General features: G+C 38.6%; 1 protein-coding gene across 2 annotated transcripts in view; it reads left to right on the top strand.

Annotated features, from left to right (window-relative positions):
• ADAMTSL3 (ADAMTS like 3) overlaps nt 1–19,981 on the top strand; it is a 168,092-nt gene that overhangs the window by 78,731 nt on the left and 69,380 nt on the right. For both annotated transcript variants that reach the window (XM_041418466.1, XM_041418468.1), the window contains exons 6-7: nt 3,325–3,561; nt 16,665–16,791. In XM_041418466.1, coding sequence (XP_041274400.1) covers nt 3,325–3,561; nt 16,665–16,791 — 364 coding nt within the window. The remainder of the gene's footprint in view (nt 1–3,324; nt 3,562–16,664; nt 16,792–19,981) is intronic.

Below are 19,981 nucleotides of genomic sequence, written 5' to 3' on the forward strand. Positions count from 1 at the left end.
GACTTTCTTTGGTGTCATCATTTTTACTGGGAATTTTCTTGCCTTCTCTTTTGTGCTTTTTTCAGTAGAGTAATTGTTGGCAAGAGTCACAGGGACTGATGCAACCTTCATATTTTGTACATGAACATTGCCTACAAAGATACAGATTTCCCAGGTCAGCTTTGTTTTCAAAGGCTGAGGGTGCTTATTGCCAGAGGTCAAAGATATATTTCATAAGGAGCCAGCCTTTGGATGCAGTAGTTTTTAATCGTGTGTCACAAAAAAAAAGAAAAAAAAAAAGAAAAAAAAAAAAGAAAAAGGAATATATCTATATATATGTGTGTGTGTGTTTTTAATCTTCATGGTAGTCATGTCTAAAGCATCTTTTTCAGATCTAATATGTTCATAAGTCATGTCATAAATACATTTCATTCCACTGCGAGGTCTGGGTGTGATTGTTTTTGCCAACATTTTCATGTATTAGACCTCACAGATATGTCTTCAGCTCCTTATGCAGTGTGTGAATCTACAAATGGCCTTGGCCATGGTTCAGTACATTGAGTGTGATAGAAAAGCTATTGCTGAAATTAAGAAATTGGAGAAATCCTGAAATTTGTAACAAAAAAATTTAACAAGTAAGAAAAAATGTGAAATATTGAGAGGGAAGAGAGAACGGTGGAATGAAGTGATGTCTGAAAGAGATTAAAACCAGAGACACACAAACAGGATGAGGGCTGGGTCCCTCATATCATTGTCTGATATTATGACCCTGCCCACTTCCTGAACATGGTTCACCCTCGCCTACCATTCACATCTTTGCCCTGCCTTTCCCTTTCTATTTTTTAAACCCTCTTTCAGTTTGCCAAACCACTCTAATGGAATTAAACTGATGTTTACAAGTCCTCTTGTTGTCTTGATTGCATTCATTCTGTGCTTAGTTGTGTTTGTCTTTAAACTCCTTTCTTTACACAAATATTTATTGTTCCCTTGAAGACTGGGATGTGGACTTGGTTGCCATCCAGACTCTGATATAATGCAAATGATAATAATTTCAGCTCTTTGATACCCCTCTGTGATGCTCCTTTTATGCTCCTGCTTTTGCAGAGAGCTCAAACATAAAGCAGGTGGAGCTGGCATGTGAATCGAGCTGCCAGAATCACTTTGGGTGCTTTGAAGATGCCAAAAGAGAACAGGGAGATGAGGATTCACTTGCTCTGAAGCAGCCAGGAGGCGAGTGGAAGGAAGGAGCTGCATTGTGTTGAGTCAATGAGAAACATACAGTAACCATGGGCTTGACATCCTGGCTTGGTGGTGTTTGTGTCTTGGCACCGCATCAACGCCCAGCGATAATGGACTGTAACAGCAGCCTGTCAGAGCTCAGCTGAAGGCCAGCACTCTGCCTGCTTTACTGATTACTCTTGAATTCTTTGTGATGAAAATGTAGCTGTGCATGGCTGAGTGACACTGCTCCCAAATACTGCTTCTAACTTTACCTGAATCTAACGTCCACTTTTTATTTTTCGATCCTTAGTTGCTCCTCTGTCTGCATTGGTGGGAGGGAAACATATGGGATCCATATGAACTCTGAAGTCCTCTCTGCATTTTAGACTTGCTATTGTGGAAAATGAGAGGTGACAGATAAGTCAGAGCCAAAATTCTGCTCTCATTTACACCAGTGCAAACTTGGTGAATTTCTGGGGAGTGACACTGCACTAAATATGTGTAGCTTCTCACAGTATTTATTCAATGTTCCTAGAAGCTCTCACTGGAGGGATTTTGTAGAGGTAAAATACTCCCTGTGTCTTATTCCATCATTGTATAGTTTCAAAAAATATGGCTCAAACTAGCATTATCCCAGATTAAAAATAATACAAAATGGTTAGTATCATTCTAAATTATTGTCACTGTAAGGTGTAGCATTAGACAGAGCTGAAAAGTTTTGCTGAGAAAGTTCAGTAACCTGCTCAGTGCTCAGCTGCAAAAACTCCATATATTGGTCACTAGATAGAATACTGATTTTTAGGAGGTATTTTATGTAGATTACAACCAATTCAGAGACAGTTTTAGGCTACTGTTAGCCACGGTTAAAAAAATCCCCAGACTGAGTGCAGTATAGTTGGGGGCATTGGACTGAAATTCAAAACTTTCTCCTGTATATTTTACTCTCCAGTCCTCTATCATGCACTTGAGGTTGAAGCCGTGCTTGGGATCAGCATTGTTAACTAATACTTACTAATAAGTTCCATGAGTTCGCCTGACACATCACAATCTTTCAGTCTTCCATCCAATGAAAACAAAACTTTACTAAAATCAGCCTCACATCTGGCTTATATGTGCAGTTGGAATTCTTGGAAGAATATCCTTTCAGTCTGGCATATGGACTCTTTGACACTGGACATACTTTCAAATGAAGTCTGCACTGAGGAATTGACACAGTAACTCCTTTGCCAGTACTTTACCAAAGTTATTTTCAAATCAATCAGTATTCATCTCCATTCCTGTCACTATAGTTTAATACTAACATCGTTGTTTGGGTGTAATGCTTTATGTAGAAAAAAATGTTTTAGAATGTTTTATTTCCAGCAGTTCTCATACTTGGTCTTTCTGCTGTGTATGCTGAGGAACTTTGTGGGAGAAGGTAGGAAACTGTCTTATTAGAACTGGAAATACAGGATGAATTGTTACCAATTTGAAGTTTATTTTATTCCAACAAAATGAGCGTTACTGCTTCCATGAGGTGAAGGTGCTTTGTAATTAGATTAAAGGGCTAAGCACTGAAAGCTCTGGTGTTTTCTCCTAAATCTTGTGCTTTTTTCAAGCAGTACCAAACAATTAATTAGACAAATTTTATTTTTTTATTTATATGTAGCCACAATACCTTTTTCATTACTCTGACTTATGAATGTATGAATGAGAATAGAGGCCTCAGAAATCCTTTAGGGGGAAAAGCCTCTGAAAAGAGAAATACCAAATATCAGACATCACCTTGTAGTTACTTGAAATATAGATTCCTTTAGAAACTAATTCTTACTGTAGAACCAGACTTTAACTGTACTGCTTGGTGTTGTAAAAATTAGCATTTTTAATTATCCTCTCCTATCAATTATGTTGTTATTGCTGGAATATGCATGATATTCTGTATTTGTACTCCAAGCGATGGATTAAGCAACATAAATTCTTTTAATACACACAGTAAATTTTTTCAGTGTGGTGTATTTGTCAAAGCAGATCAGTTCTTGAACCAAGCCTGCCTGAAGAGCTTCTGTGTTATTCATCAGATAACTTTACTGCAAATGCAAAATATTCCCTAGTTTTTAAAAAAAATTTTTTTTGGTTTGTTTTCAGGACTGCCCTTCAGATGTTGGTGACTTTAGAGCACAGCAGTGTTCTGCCTACAATGATGTCAAATACCAGGGACACTTTTACGAGTGGATCCCCGTGTACAATGATCCTACTGCACCTTGTGCCCTGAAATGTCAAGCTCTGGGCAAGAACCTGGTTGTGGAGCTTGCCCCAAAAGTGCTAGATGGTACTCGTTGCAACACTGAATCCTTGGATATGTGCATCAGTGGGATTTGCCAGGTATGTTCATGGTGTGAATCTAAATGGGGGCTTTGGTGAGAGGCACTTCGCCCTTCAGTTGGTGCTTTGGGATTGTTTTTCATTCTATTCATCAGTCTAGATGTATCTGCAAGTGCTGTCAAATGGGTTGTAGATAAACTACCTTTTCAGGAAGACACAGAACATCCTGACTGCCTTAGCCATGGATATTTATCTATATAGATAAAAGGTCAATAAAATTCATTCACTCTTCTATTTATGCATGTAAAAATTAATGAACCTAGTTATTGTAGCTATAGCTTTCCAAAATTTAGTATATCTGTGAAGATGTGATAAAATTGCAGAGCCTTTCATTTCATTTTCAGAGTACATATAATTATATAATCTCTGTTAAGGAGAAAATCGGACATTTTATGGGATCTAGCCCATAATGGCAGGTGTGAGTATGTAGGTCTGTCTTGTTGTATGGATGAGTGATTGTATGTTGTGGCTGCATGAACTGATTGTTTGAGTCTTTAAATGGCAATATAAATTTCTAGATATATTTATTATTTATTAGTTATGCTATTGACTTTATACAGTTAGTGTAAAAGCAGAGAGTTACAATATTTGAGGCTTGCTAGCCTTGCCCATGTCTCATTTACAAAGCAATATTGCAAACTTGTTTTATGAACAGAGCAGTTTATAGAGAATGGACATGTTATTGCAATTAGTTTTCTTTCTCTGCAAGTGGTTGTTGCTCTGTTAAATGTCTAAAATGTGTGTGACTCAAAAATGCAGGATATGGCCCAGTGAGAAAAATAGCTCTATTATAGAGGAAAATCTGACACATTTGGCAGAAGACTGGTGCATGGGTTATAGCAGCATTAATATATGATCTGGACCTTGCTGTGGGTTTTATGTGACTTCTGTGCATGCTGCAGTTCCAATGCCAGTCGTGTTGACACTCGGTGCATCTGCAGCTCTGGGACAGAAGAATTCCTTCCAGAGAGACTTCATTTGTCAGTGGTGCTTCACTGTGGGATCCAGCAGTGTTTGTTACCCTCTATTGGAAATAGGATATACCTCCAGAAACTCTGGGAGCACTTGCCAAATAATAGATTTCTTCTTGTGCCATGCTCTTAGTGACGCTTCCTATCCCAATAAAAAGGCTTTTACCCAGGAGGGTTGCCCAGCCTTTTCTAGGAGGTGCCTTTGCTGTCTGTGCCCACTGCAGCCTGAAGGCTTTTCAAGGGCTGGTGCTCAGGGTGCTCTGGGGTGCCAGTGTCTCCCACAGCGACTTCAAACACCTTCTTCCATCCCAATTTCATACACGGCATAAAATTCTCTTTGCCCAGAGTGGATCCAATTTTGTGAAGAGCAGTTGGGAGGTACATTTAAAAGGGCTGCTTTCAATGTTCCTTCTTAGCATTTTGTAGTATTCGTGTGTGTATATGATACAAAATGCTTGGAAATGTAAATAATCAATTTTTAGAATAAATGAAATGGTGGAGAAGAAATTAATCATTCCAGAAGCAAGAACTGGAACTCTTACACTGTTGATGAGAATCAATTTCTTTTCTCCATCTCCCATTTTTATTTTTTTCATTATTTCTTCCAATTTCACAAAAATATTTCTCAGTGTGAGGTAACATCTTCAGGAAAAAAGCCTGGAACAAACATGTTTAGAATGCGTCCTCTGCTGTAACTTACTCAATTTTAAAAATTTATTGCTGATACTCATAAACAATTAACTGTTTTAACTTTATTTTCTTGAAGTCACTGGTTATTCCTGAGGTATTTTTGCACAAATTGAAAACCTTTGCTTTTTAAAGTATATATTTGATAATTTAGTGTTGGATAATTTTATTGAGGTAAAAAAAACTGAAGTAGAATTCAATTAAATTAAATGAAGCTCCATTTAAATAACCTGCTCCTATTTTGAGGGAAGAGTGAAAGGCTTGCTTCTTGTGAAAGAGGCTGTGGGAGGTGGGGTCTTCCTCAGAAACCAACACAGAGCTTTGTGCTACTCCTGTTTGAGCAGGAAAAGAAAACAAATTGATGCCTAATCTGTCCCAGAAAAACATGGTTATTTAGTTAACTGCTCTTAAGAGAGACAGCACAGTCGTGATTCTCCTCAGTTGTTGCTATAAGATCTGTCTGGTGGGTTCTGACATGTAATTGGCACAACCAGCAAATTGCTTGGCAAGTGTTTTTACAGCTAACCCATCTAAATGAGCACTGATGTGAGGATCTTCACTTCTATGCCTGGGAACACCAAAGACTTTCTGTAAAGGAGACTGGTGCTGGTTTTGCTCATTTATTGTCTTGAAGTTGACTCAACTTCCCCTCCTCCCCAGCGTGATTTCACTTTTGTTCTGGTTCCTGCTAAGCTGGGCTGCTTCACTAATTCTGCCTCTTGTTCAAGCTCTCACCTTGGCAGCATATGAATTTACAAAGATGGTGAATTCTTGTTATCCAGCTTCAGTTCTGTTCCTTTGCACTTCCCTTATCAAGCAAATCAAGCTGCATAAGCTCTATCAAAGAAAATTGTGAGATGACAAAGCTGCACTCTGAATAGGAGGTGTGAGACTTTACAGGAGCTGAAATCTAAAGATGGTGGAGCAGCAAAGGTTTATTGGGAAAATTAGTAAGATATTTTGGGGTTGTTTGAGGCTTAACTCAGTGAAACCATTTGATCATGTTTTCATTTGCTACTGCCCTGCTTCTGTTATCAACCCAAATATCTGGGGCTGTTGTGTTAAATGGGGACAGGTCAAAACTTCACTGCCAGGATTTTCACACTTCTGATATTTTTTCTAGTCTCTGCATAGCTCCCCAAACATTTTTTCATATAATATGTTCCTGCTGTGCCCATCTGGCTGTGGGTGGAGACATTTAAAAACATCTGCATGTCAGACACATATGTGGGCAACATTTACCCAGTTACTCCGCCTGCTTTGGGGCCCTGCCTCTTCTTGGGTTTTGTTTTTAATTTGTGCAGACCTGCTTTTTTTCTACCAGAATGCAGAATGGGGTGTTACTTGTGCCAGCACCTGAAATGGTTACAGTGGTAATTTTCCTAATATGGAGTAATATGTTTGGACAACAAATACACGCATCACCCAAAAAATCTGGAGTCCTGAGGAGCAGCCTGAGTAGTTCTGTCCTAGGCTGTCACAATTAGGTCAAGGATGATGTAAATCCTGCAGTGAACTTTCCATTTAGTGTCAGCAAGTTGTTTGTGTTCCAAAAAAGGCAGACACTACAGTGTGCCTTGTAGCATATGGCATAAATTTAGCTGACATCAGAAGACATCCCACATGTCAAGGGAAGAGCCATCCACTTCTGCCATGCTAGCTCTCTTCTGTCACATGTCATCATATGGCGAGTAGGTATCACTCACCACCAAAGCACTTCTATGCTGGATGTAAATATCTGTCAGAGTTTTCATTGAAAACAGTTTCTGTAAGCTCTTGGAAGGCTCTTGCACTTTTTTTTTTTTTTTAAATAAGCTTTGTTTTTGTTTTAAACTTAAAATTATAGCAGGTTATTAATTTCTTTGCATCTTGACTCCTTTTATCCTCAGAGTTGCTTTCTCAAACTGTTTGTTTTCTGTACTTTCTCTTTTGGTTCCTGCAGATCCATTTTTTTGCCTGTAAATATGCTTAAGGACTGCCCAAGATGCACAGGAGGTTTGGTGTGCAGAGACTTAGAAAGGAAGGTTTCCTTTCCATCCTGTGTTACTGCAGACATCTTTCTAACACATGTTAGTCTGAGTAGTTAATTCCTGAATAGCTGTTAAAAAGCACCTTTTTCCTTCCCAAAATTAATACTTACTCTTGATCTCTTTTAATATTTAAAATTAGAAAAAAAAGGTCAGTGTTGCATTTTTCTTCTTTTTAGCCTTTGAGTGATTCATAGGAAGAACTGGTTTTGAGGTAGCTCTGTGTCAAGCCAGCTGTTATACTAAACCTGGCATTCTCTCCTGGGTACCACTAATTAGCAAATGCACAGAGTAAAGTGCATTTTGGAGCATGAAGGAACACCTGTGTAGATGCCTGTACTCTGTGTATGTGTTACTGCACCAGAGCTGGCAGGCTGGACCCTGCCCAGAAAGACTGGCAGTTACTCAGGGAGAGCCAACAAAACTTTCTGGCTCTCAGAGCTACACATGAAAAACTTCATGTGACTGCACACGTGTGACAGGGGTGATAAAACTGGGAGTGGGGAGCTCCAGCTGCAGCTCAGCTGGGAGATGTTGGTGGCTCTCCAGAAGTCCCACTGGAAGATGGGGCTGAGATAAGCAGGGGTGTCAGTGTCACCCTCCCTCGCCTCAGGGGGTTGGTTTCTCACCTGTGGAAGCTCTTGGCACCGCCCAGGCCAGCAGATCATGGAGCCACCCTTTAAGGGCTGCACTTGCCCCCTTTGAATGTCACTGCCCACTTTGGTGTAGTTGTTCCCTTGTGATGACATTGTTGGCAACTCAGTGGTGGGCTTTTATAAATAAATAATAATAACAGGATGCTCTCAGACACCGCAGGTAATAATGGGATACTCTCAGACACTGAAAAGGTCTTTTGGGATCACTTGTTTTTATTTTGCAGTTTCCCACTTCTGCTAGAAACTGGTGTTTCTTTTCAGGTTTTATCTTATTTTTTCTCCTACTGTTTCTTATGGAGAATGCTCTCCATAGGGATTTCTTACTATGGAAGTTTATCCTTTCTTGTCAGATGAGTAGTGGTTTTTTTTCTGATCTCCAGTGTCTTATCTGTACCTCTTTGGTCATAAGTGATTCACTGCCAAGTTTTGTTTTGTTTTAGTGAGCTGAGTGCAAATGTGACTTTACTTCCCAGCCTAGCAAAGACCTAAATCATTTGAGCAGTGATAGCAGAAAAACTCATGATTTGGGTGTCATCTTAAAGTAGAGCCTTAGTAACCTTCAAATCCCCCAGGGCTAACTTCACCAAGCAAGGCAGATTTGGCTGAACCCAGCCAGTAAAGGAGCAAAGTAATTTGATTTCATATACTGATTTCTTTTTTGAAAGTGTTCTCACAAACAAGAAGCTCACTGGGAGTTTGTGTCTTATCCTCTGGCTGTGTGTATGTGTGTTTTTTCAAATGGAGACCATGTGGGAAATGGTACTTGCTCCTGCTGGGTGGTCCTATAATCTCTCAGCTCCTCTAGCATGTGACAGATCCTGTAGTAAGAGTTAAAGGTTTTGGAAGCACTTTGTTTTATTTGATGGAAGTGGATTTACAGAGTTGTGGAACACTCTTTAGCCTCTTGCCTTCAGATATAAAATGTCAGCAGAAATATGTGGAAAGTCTTTTTAGGAGCCCTTTAGTATGCAGTGAATTTTATGCACTGCATTTTTTTATTTTCTGGGGTTTTTTTATTGCTTTACATTCTTTTCCTCTGTATGGATGGCTCAGGAATTTGAGCATCATGGAGCGTCTCCTTGTGCCCATCATTCTGACTTATTTTGCATCTCCGTTCTGAGGTTTGCATTTTGGCACACTTTGCCTTTGCTGCCTGATTTCTTACCTGTGAGGAACTGAAAATCCTCAAAGAGAGGAAGTTTTTCTCCTCCCAGCAAGGCTGCTGCCCATTCACCTTGGCAGCTGGGACTGCAGCTTCGTGGGGAGGAGATGGGCTGGGGAGTTCACTGTGGTCCTGAGCCTGGAGGGGCTTTATTCTGTTAATTAGCACATGCTGAAGCCTGTGTCAGCTTGTCTGGGCTGCTGCTGTCCTGGGCTGGTTTGATTCCAGAGATGTGAGAACCCGTGCCACAATCAGGCCTTTCTTTGTTAGCTCAGACAGAACTGAAGAGTTGTGAGGCAGGACCATGTGAGAAGAAAATCATGACTCAGATAAAGCCATCAGACTTTAGACCAAGATAAATCCTCAGTGAGGATAAACTAGGGTTTGAAAGTGCTGCTTGAAAGCTGAGATTCCACAATACTTTTAAAGTAAATTAAAAGGAAAAAAAAAAGTAAATTGCTTAATTGGAGGGATGTTCTGGTATCTCTCCCTCTGCTTGTCAGAATCAATTACTTGTGGATGATGAGCATGGGAAAGAGACAGTGGGAGCTTTTTTCTTTATGTTCTCTCCGGGGACATATTTTATCTGTGTAGGAATAAAGCGCAAGCTGAAGCTAGCGTGAAGTGAAGGATGTGAGCAGAGATTGCAAAGTCCTGAATAGATGGGCTTTGAATGGCAGCAGGGCAAAGAGACATGGAAAATATTGACCAAGGGAGAGCAGGATTTTCACATGACAGTTTTTTCATTCATTTTTATTACTATGAATTCCCATAGCCGTATTTAAAATTAGTTATTTGTTGTGTGGATACAGTCAGTCCTGACATCTGCCTTTGCTGGATTCTGAGCTCAGACAAGCAGAGCAGGGAAAAATGCAGCAAATAGCTGACATTGATGCAATGAGATCTCTGTACTGTCACAGCACATGCAACTGTGCCATGAAACACAACCTTAATTTCTCTGAGTTTTGGATTTTGTGAGTGTCTGTGTTTTTCGAAATAAAAATCCCTTTTCTCTGAGCAAGACCCAAAGGACTTTAATTTTCCCTATTGAGTGATTCCAATGAATTTGCAATAGAGATTTGTGTTTTTGAACATGTAAGTTTTTTTCACTGTTTTCTTCCTTTACCAGTAAATGCTGAAATAAAACATGTCCTTTCTTATTCAAGTCAAAAACTTGGAAAAGGCATTTTTGTCAGAAGTTATTTGGAGGTTGTCTTGTATTTTGGGCAATGCTGATAACCTTTAGTAGTATGTAGATGTTCTTATGCCATTTTTATCTTAGTTCTCATCTCTTGTAAGCCTGAAATAAATAATTTTGTTTATAAAAGTCCAAATACTGCTATCCTGGTGGCTGAGCAGTCAGATCACTAAGTTGGATATGCTCGGTGTAATAGCTTATTTTCAGACTATATTTTGCAAATCTTAACAATTTTGAAGGCAGTGGAGGGCACTTGCACATGGGACACAAATTTTTTTGCCACCCTTCAGATCTGCTGCTGGCCAGGTTTAAAATAATAACAACTGGATAATGTGTACTGAGATAATTACAGACTGTTCAGCCCTTGAGGGGAAGGATCTCCTGTGCAGTAACTCCTTGTGAGAAGTACAATTATCATCTCCAGTTGTGCATTCTGCAGTGCAGTTCCTTGCTCAGCAGAAATGCAGCACCTCTTTGACATTTTAAGCATATTGAGCACTTGCCCATAAATGATTTTCTGGGTTTTCTGCTTTAGCTGAATTTCAGTAAATACCATCTGTATGTTTGAGCTGAAATTCCACTTGCAGGTTGTTCCTGGAATACACATTCTGTGCATCCTTTGAAACAGCCAGACCACTGGAAGCACATGAATAGAAATGTACCCAGAGTAGCCTTCACCTGGGTTTTCCTGACACCTGGGGGGTTTGTTCAGCAGCTGTAGAAGGATGGTAATTATGGCATATTGATATATAGTTGAATTGATTTTCTGTTTTCATTTTGTTAAACCAAATCACATTAATAAAGGGCATTACTCCCTGACTCTGAGCTGCAGTCCCTCAAGCAAACATAGAACACTGCAAAACAGAAGCTTGCCTGATAATTTCAATGGAATCACTGATAAATGAGAGTCTGTATCAATAATAAATTTCTTAGTCAGAGTAGGAAATTATTTAGTATTTAACAAATACATTGCTGAATATTTAAATGACATGTCTGCTAAAGAGCTTAGTCTAAGACATGGTAGATAGGAAAATAATGGCAGCTTCAGTTTTAATGTTTCACAGAATTTATGTATCTGTCACAAATAAAAATTGCAGTGATTTATTCTTTTGTGGCTGCTTCTATTAGGAGAACTCAGAATGTTTGTTTTTTCTGGCTATACCTGGATCTTTGGCTCCAGAGGACCCTAGAAGGGGGAAAGCTCACTTTGAAAGAGAAATTTTATTTATAATTATCTACATTTCTGGATATGATTTCATGCTTTTGATAATAATAATGACACTTAACACTTACATGATGCTTGTTATGCAGAGATGTCTGGTTTTACTCATCTCTGAAATAAATACTTTTATTTTATAAAGTGTAGGTTTATCTTCAGCTTATTTATTTGAAGTATATAATCTTGAGTCATTGGCATTCCAGAAACCCTTTTGAATAATTGAAATGTAATATTTTTATAACTGACAAATCACTTCTGTAGAATGAGTTCTACAAAAAGTGGTGCTGTGTCTGTTTTGGGAGTGCCTGCAGCTGGAGCTGAGTCCAGCTGAGGTAATGCCACATTTCAGGGGGGCTAAAGCAATGGTCTCACAAGCAAATGTTGAAATTTTAAAACCTGATTCTGTATTGGACTCTGCACTGGCAATTCTAGTCCATGTTTGTATTTATACTTATGAAGAGAAGTCTCTGAAAGGATGGAGGGAGGGTATGGGTGGGGTTTGCCTTGTTTTTCACTATGATGCTTTTTTACCATGTTGGAATTTAAGTTAAAATTCCATCACCTTGCAGTCCTGTCAATTTTCTTATCATGCTTAATTTAAACATCTTAACAAAGGAAGCCTTTTGAATTTAACAGATTATTCTTGGACCTTCACAAATCAAAATTAACATGCTACATTAATTTCTTTGTTTAAGTCCAATTCCTCAGCTGAAACACTACTAATTGAACATGACCTAAAGAAACAGTTTTACATGGGCTTCTGAGTGATTTTTGGATTCATATTTGCAAAAATATTTGTAATGTTCCATAGTCACGTTTAACATATCAGCAGTGATTTTCTTTTTCTCTTTCATCTATATTACTGGATTTTATATCCTGACCTTTTGCTCTTCCTTTGCCTTTCTGAACCTACATGAACTATTCTAAGCATGCTCCAAAGTATTTCACACCCTTCAGGACTGTCTTTCACAACAGCACTGCCATGCTAAGGTTTGTTGAAGCAGATGAGTGCTTTTGTTCTCTGCTTAACCAGATGCTTTCTATCTGAGCTGCTTGTGAGAAAAGTAGATGTAATTCTGTAAATGAGATAATTATTTTTCATTTTTTTTCCCCCTTTGTAAGAACAGACAAGTAACATATTCAGGTTGTGCCCAAAATTAGTAATGGATTGGAGACCTGTTTCTGAAAATAATCCTGCCATATCCATATTCATTGATACCCCATCATGGACAATTTTATAAATTCACATACTGCTCATTTCCTCAATACTCTTCTTATATTAAATTTCTACTTGCTGTTTGTTTTGTTACATATTGGTGAATATTCTGCCTGCTGTCTGAGGAGCTCAATTACAGCCTGGTCATTACAGTACCTGCATCATTTTTTGGGATGATGATATTTATGGTTACAAATTTCTTAAATTCGCTGGGTCCCAACCCTTCCATTACACAGTTTGTGTTATCACTTGTTTCATTTATTCAGCCTATGTTAAAATCACCTAATATTATTTCTGACTATGCCCTAAAAGCCTGCAGATGTTTTCCCAGTCTGCCTGTAATATTTTCAGCTGATCCCTTTGCTCTGTAAACAGCAAGCAATGTGGGGTAAATTAATCCCACAAAATGCCTTAATTGTGAAAATCATCAGCCTCTTTGGCTGGCTGAGGTGGAGGAAGGCTGCTGCCATTTATCATTTTCTTGTCCTTCTTGCAGCTTTATTTGCAAATAACAAAATTTACTGTCTTCAAAATGTTTCATCAAGCACTTTTTTTTTCCTCTCCAGTAGTCATTGGCTACAATATGAATAGCTTAAAATCATATTTTGTGTCAATGCCATATGCTTTTGAGACCCTGTCTCCAATGCTGTACCTTACATCTTCCTCTTCTGGGGAGATCTGTGGCTGTTCAGCTCACCTGACACATACCTGATCAAGGGTTTACAAACAGGAAAAGAAAGGCTGGCTCTAGACTCTGAGGTTTAAAATATGTCCCATCCCAGTGTTCACTTATTAAGATTCCTTCTTGAATTAACTCTAAATTTGTGGCTTGTCTCTTAAAAACCTGTTAAATTTTTGGGTCCTTCAAGTTAAACAAAATCTGGGATTCTATGCTCACTTCAAGTCAAAATTGTGATTATAATTTGAGTTGTTTTCTAGATTGTGTTCCCAGATATCATTGCTTGATATTCATATTTGTAACAGCTGATGTAAACATAATCTGGGAAGGAAATCTGCAGAGAGTGAATGCATCTAGCTGAACACACCACCTTTGCTGTCAGGGGAGCTGTAAACCTTTTCCCACATCCAAGTCCCTTGCAACTAGCACTCCTGTTTTATTTCTGTGGCATTTGTGTGTTATTAAAAAATAAGCAATAATACTATATGAAACAGCCCTCTGAAGCATGCTGCTGTGCTGATTATCTCTTTGTACATTCTGTGTAGGACACAACAATGCCTTTTGTTTGCACAGTTGTGTAATTTTTGTTACACCCAGTGGGAGTTTGTTTTCACAGAAGCTGTGTGGATGAGCCCAGTCTGGATGTTTGTTATTGTCCTGTTGGGCCCTAATGGGCTGGTCCTGCTCTGCTTGCTTAGTGCCCTCTTCCCACTAAAGACCTGCAGCATCTGTAGCCTGTAAATATGCAAGAGATTAAACTAAGAAAAACGGGACTTCCCACACAGGGTATCAGAATTTGCACCTTATTTTTCCCTTTGAAATTAATTGATGAGTGAATAAACAGGTTTTTTTTAATATTTAGAAAAGGAGATTGCAGTATTAAATGGAGATGTGTTTGAGGCATTGTGGTTAGGTTACACTTGCAGTGATACAATTTACCTCCTTGTTCTAGCAGTGTCTTTATGTGCATAAGGGCAGGAGAATCAGTGGAAGAGCTAACCACTTTAAAAGTCTTCCAAAGAGAAATATAGACTCTCTCAACCACTGGCATGGTCTCCATCACTGCACCATCTGCATGCTTCACAAACTTTAGGAGATTAATTCATGCAACATCTCTGTCAGCTGGAGAGCTGCAGTTAGATCTCTTCCATAGACTGGAATGGAAAAGCACAGGAGTTTTCAAAGGTCAGAAAACAAAGTCTGTTGTGGAGCTGGGAACTGAAAGAGTTGTCAATGCTGAGGCAAATGTGTCTGTCGAGCACATTATTATTATTATATCCCATGAAATTTCATCTGCTTTCTGATTCACAGAGTGGTCCAGTCAATTTCTGTTTCTTAAATGATGTTTTCATTAATTTCTCAATGTTAATTGTTTATAAAGTGTGAAGATAGACTTGTTTATAGTCATTTGTTTACAACCTTTTAATGTTTTTCTGGGTGTCAGTAATGAGCCCAGAGCTAATGCTAAAGACAACTTCAAGTGCAAATATTTTAATCTGTAATCCATGCCTAAATAACAGTACAGTGTTCCCACATGCCTTCTGTGTGGTAAATAAGCACCTGATGGTCTGAGTTCACACGTGTACATTTGCTTTATTTTTACAACCAAGTTTTTGTTGAGACCGAAATTATTTACTGTTAGTGTTAAGTCACTTATTTATTTTTAACATTAATTCCTTGCTGGGCTGGAATTAAGGTCCCCTTCAATTGCAGGAATAAAATAATTTCCTGCTGCTAAGGAAGGTTTCTCTGGTGAATCTGAAGCCCTTAGGGAGGAGATGTCCTTGAGAGTCTTCCCTGCGGGTCTCTCAAGAGAAGGACTAAACTGTCCCCATTAATGCCCTCCTCTAAAGGGAATTCAGGCTGTAGGGAATTGGGAAAATAAGGGAAAGGGGATGAAGGGGGAGGTGGGACTGCTTTGTTTTCTTTTCCACAGCCATGTGAAACTTTGAGATTGCATTTTTCCGTGTTTGGCAGTGGATGTGTGTGATTTGTGTGTCTGTGTGTGTGTGTTGACTCAGACTGGAAGACCCAGCCCTGCCTCTTACGTGTGGACTGGATCCTCACCTCTCCAAGGGGATCGTGTGTCAGCTCTGGCACAGCACAGATGCAGGATTTTGGCAGCTGAGACTGCCCCTTCCAGGCATTTTTATATAGGAAGAGGCGTGTGCTGGCCAGTTTCAGAATTCTAGCACTGCTTTTAACTCTGAGTTTCCAGAGGATTTTCTACCCATTTGTCGGTTTGGATTTTTGTTAAATATGTACATCCATGACAAATTAGCTGCCCTTCTCAGGGATATGTGAACGTAAGAGGCAGGTAGGCTGACTTGAGAAAACTTGAAGCTGGAGATCAGCTTTTTACCACATTGTTGAGCATTTGGTACTCCCTGAAAAACTCTTCTATGAAATAGTGGAGAGTAAGATAGGTGAGGCCAAATATTTATCTTCCATTCATCAGGAAGCTGCTTTTAGTCAGTTTTTGTCTATTCTTTGTCTTTCCATTCTCATTCCCATCTTTCTTGTGGAGATGACTGATAAGCAGAAAAAGAAAAACCTGGAAAAATGTTTTCATTATAATTTGGAGGGTTTTCAGTTGACAGGGCTTTTTTTTTAAAATTGCTTTTTGAATTTTTGGCAGTGTTTAAGTTTGGGTGTTTTTATAATAATCTTTGGAAAGTTTTATAGAATGGGTCTTATATTCATAAACCAGAAAAAATCCAAAGGTGAGAAATGAATCGTCCAAGTTTTTTTAAAATCTGGTTAGCAAATGTATATGCAATTGACACTGATGTTAATGGCAAATAGATCTGCACAAGTGCCAGCTAAATTCTGAATGGCCAAGACACTAGAATGTTAGCACTGCCCTCAACTCCCTGTCTGTGAAGTTGAGGGCTGAGTGCCCTTTAAATTTTTAACTTAGGATAAATGCAATTAAATAATCCTTCTCAGACATAATTAAACAGGTGATGAAAACCAAATTGTAAATAACATAGTTATGCCTTGTGTTGGAAAGAATAATGCTCAATGGTATTCATTCACATAAGTAGTGGGAAGCAGATTCATGTATTTCCTATGCTTGAACAGCTTCATATATCAGTTGTTGTGGTTCATCATTAAAATCATGGAAATGACAGCATGCTTTTAAAATCCTAAATGGCAAGATATGCTTTGATAGAATGAGGCCAACTCATAAAATCAAAAGGATAACATAATAAATAAAATTCCAGAAACCTGAGCATGTCTACTACAGCTTTGCCCTCCTTCTGACTGTGGTGTTGATGTTGGCAGGCAGTGGGCTGTGATCGACAGCTTGGGAGCAATGCCAAGGAAGACAACTGTGGAATCTGTGCAGGAGATGGCTCAACATGCAGGCTTGTGAGGGGACAAGCTAAGGCACATGTCTCACCAGAAAAAAGTAGGTTGCAAATTGATCCTATGGTAATTTATCCTTGACTGTGTTTTCTGCTTCTGTATTAGCATGCATATTGCAGTGACCTTTTAGCCATATACTTGTTTGCACTTTTACAAAGCTACTTATTCTGAAGTCTGTGCTAGATTAGTCTAGTGAAATTCCGTGAGGGATACCACACATTGGGGTATAGCTAGGAAAGAATTTGAGATATGCAATTTTTTTAATAGAGCTACTCAATTCATTCTATCAGGAATAACCATCAAGATGCACATCTTATTTTAGAGGGTATCCTCATGTTGCAGTATATGTGATGCTGCAGCAATGTTATTAATCCATGGAAACATCTTATAGATGGTTTTATGGAAATATGGAAATAGTGGCCTGTGCTTATAAGTACCTGGTTTTCAAATTAACTTTGATTTTTTTTTTTTGGTGGTGTCTGATAACAGCTGAACTTCAGGGGCAAGTTACTACTTGTATGGTACAAAAAGCACGAAATGAAAGGGACTAATATTTCTATCTCCTTTCTGTTTGGCTCAAATTTCACCCTTCTTTCTCAAAATGATTAACATCTTACTGGGAGTAACTCTGTAGGTCTCAGTAATATCGAAAATATAAAATATAAAAGAGGAAGGGTATTGGAATTAGACCCTTACTGGAGTCTGAAGACTCTGGCTATTTTGATAGGCAGGCAAAGTTTTCCAAACACCCTCTGGCACTGGTGCTCTCCACCCTCACAGATGATGCTCCCTGGAATCTCACAGCACATGTCCCATGTATTTATCCTATGAACAGTTGCCTCACGTAATTTTTTCTTTTTCTGAACTCACATTGTGTATTTGTCATACGGAGATGGGGCCTTTGGGGTTAATTATCTTCCTGCAAAGTCACCAGATAGAAGGGTGCTCTTAAAGTCAGTGCTCAAAGTTCAAATGCAACCAGCTTTTCTTTTTAATGGATGATGCCCCTGCCTCTGACAGCTGCATTTATTTTAATATTGTATTTCAGCCTGCAAAGATTTCACGTCTGCACAGATTTTGAAAGAGCTTTGTATATTGAATCATACTAAAATATTATTGTAGTATATATAACTATTTCCATGGGTTTTTTAATGGCACTGTTTGCAATATGCTTCAGTTTGGATCTAAGTTGGAGCAGTTTGTTTGCTACCTCAATGCCCATTGCTTTGCAGTGTGGTGTCTTGTACTGCCCTGCAGGGGTGTTGGGTGCCACTGTGCAGGTGCTTAATTCTGTGGTATTGTGGCTCAGGTAAGAGCTGACATCACTTGGTGGAAGGTGTCCCACTGCCTTGAAGAATGCCCATGGTTCATTGTTTCCTCTGTCATAATTCACTGTCTCTTTAAGAGTCTTCTAAAATTAAAGACCAAGAAAGACTATTCTGAGGAAATATGTCAGTTTTGCCAAGTTTTGGGTTTATCTTGCTCTGCAGTAGGCTGGATGATATGAATGAATTACCACTGGCATAAGCAAAACAGTACACATGCTACTAAATTCAGAACTTGATGTTTTTCTTGGTTATTGTGATGGTGCCAAAATATATTTTTGGTCAAGTTGTTCAGCACTATGCAATGAGTTCCATATAATCATCCTGTGTGTGAATGAAATGTGGAAATAAAGCCATCCTTTCTTTGTGGTAAAATATCAGTGAAGGGAGGCACATTATCTTCCAAAGAGTCATTTGGAAGCTTTCAGAACTAGTGTTGAGAAAATATCGACACATGACAGAAATGTATTTAAGAGGGAGCTTAAGGCTGTGAGCAGGATGTAAATTTTACTGTTCAATGAAGCAAATTAAAAAACTGGAAGGAAAGAAAGAGCCAAAGATTTTAGTATAAAAAAGAGGCATAAGGGAAAATAAAGTGCTTGGTTATCTTAGCCCTTATTTTAAAACAAAGAAATTTAGGCATTGATAGCAAATGATTTCTCATGAAGGACTAATTTTGTTTTATTATCTTTTTTATATGTTTTTACATTAAATTAATGTCTTTGATCAGAAAGTTAAACAGCAGTGAAAGGGAGCTTACTGCTTTGCAAATATGAAAGGAACAATTATTTCAAAAGTTTATTTTTTCCACTAACACTTAATTGCCTTTGAAAGACAAAGTAAGTTAAACTTCTGTCAGGAAGCCAGATTCTAACATTCTGGTAAAATGATTAAAGGTTTGACTAACGATATTCAAACAAAAAGTGTAATAGGTTGTAAAATGTACCATCCCACTGGGAAATGAGATATCATGGGCCTGAAGTTTCTAGTACTAAATGCATGGAACTCCCATTAACTCCACTGCACTTTGTGCACATGGAAAAATTGTAGGATTGGGCCCTCATATCTCCTTTCTGCACCATTGTTGGCCAGAAATGGTAGAAAAATGTTCTAGTTCTGATACCAACAAAGAAGACAAGATGCTGGTTCATTGGGGGGTGAAGTTGAAGGCATGGACTTGTCCCTGTTCGGCTTTATTTGATTCCCAAACTGCAAGATACTTGCAAGTTTTGCCTTTTGTAGTGTTTTCCTAAAGAGCTTCTTATAAAAGCTTTCACTGGTGATGGCTTTGTAACTGTTTGAATTTCCTTTCCATGTGCTTTATTTCCTATGGCACTTGTGTAATATACCATTGGTCACTTCTTCTCACATGATGTATGCCATCATCCCCAAGCATGCTTAACCAAAAACCTAATTTCACTTTGGTCATTTATCTAAACAGAGGCCTTTGGCACAGCTCCCTCTTCTATGTCATCAGCCAGCTCAACTTTGTGACAACTTCTTGCCTCACATTTTTTTCCCCTCTGAAATAAATATATATGGAGCTAGCAACCCCCATTTTCAAGGTTGTCTGATACTTTATTTTATATGAAGGATTATTTGGCAAAATTAGACAGTTGTGTCAGTAACTTCTCATGCCAGGTGCTATGTGTTTTGGAGAAAATTCAGCCAAAACAGCTCAGCATATTCCAAGGACACAGAGGAGAAAAACATGTTGTTTCCCACTGTCAAAACATTCTTGAAACCTTTTATTTAATATGTCTTAAAATCCCCCAATTGTTGGACTTGATCACAGACCAGGGATTTGAAATTTGGCAGGCAATGATCTTCTGGTCATGGATAAGTCTTTTGCAATGTCTGTGAACATCAACACATATTTTACTACAACCTTTACAAAAATCCCCAACC

This window comes from Onychostruthus taczanowskii, unplaced genomic scaffold (assembly GCF_017590055.1).
Source record: "Onychostruthus taczanowskii isolate IOZ18803 unplaced genomic scaffold, ASM1759005v1 scaffold6, whole genome shotgun sequence".
Lineage (NCBI taxonomy): Eukaryota > Metazoa > Chordata > Aves > Passeriformes > Passeridae > Onychostruthus > Onychostruthus taczanowskii.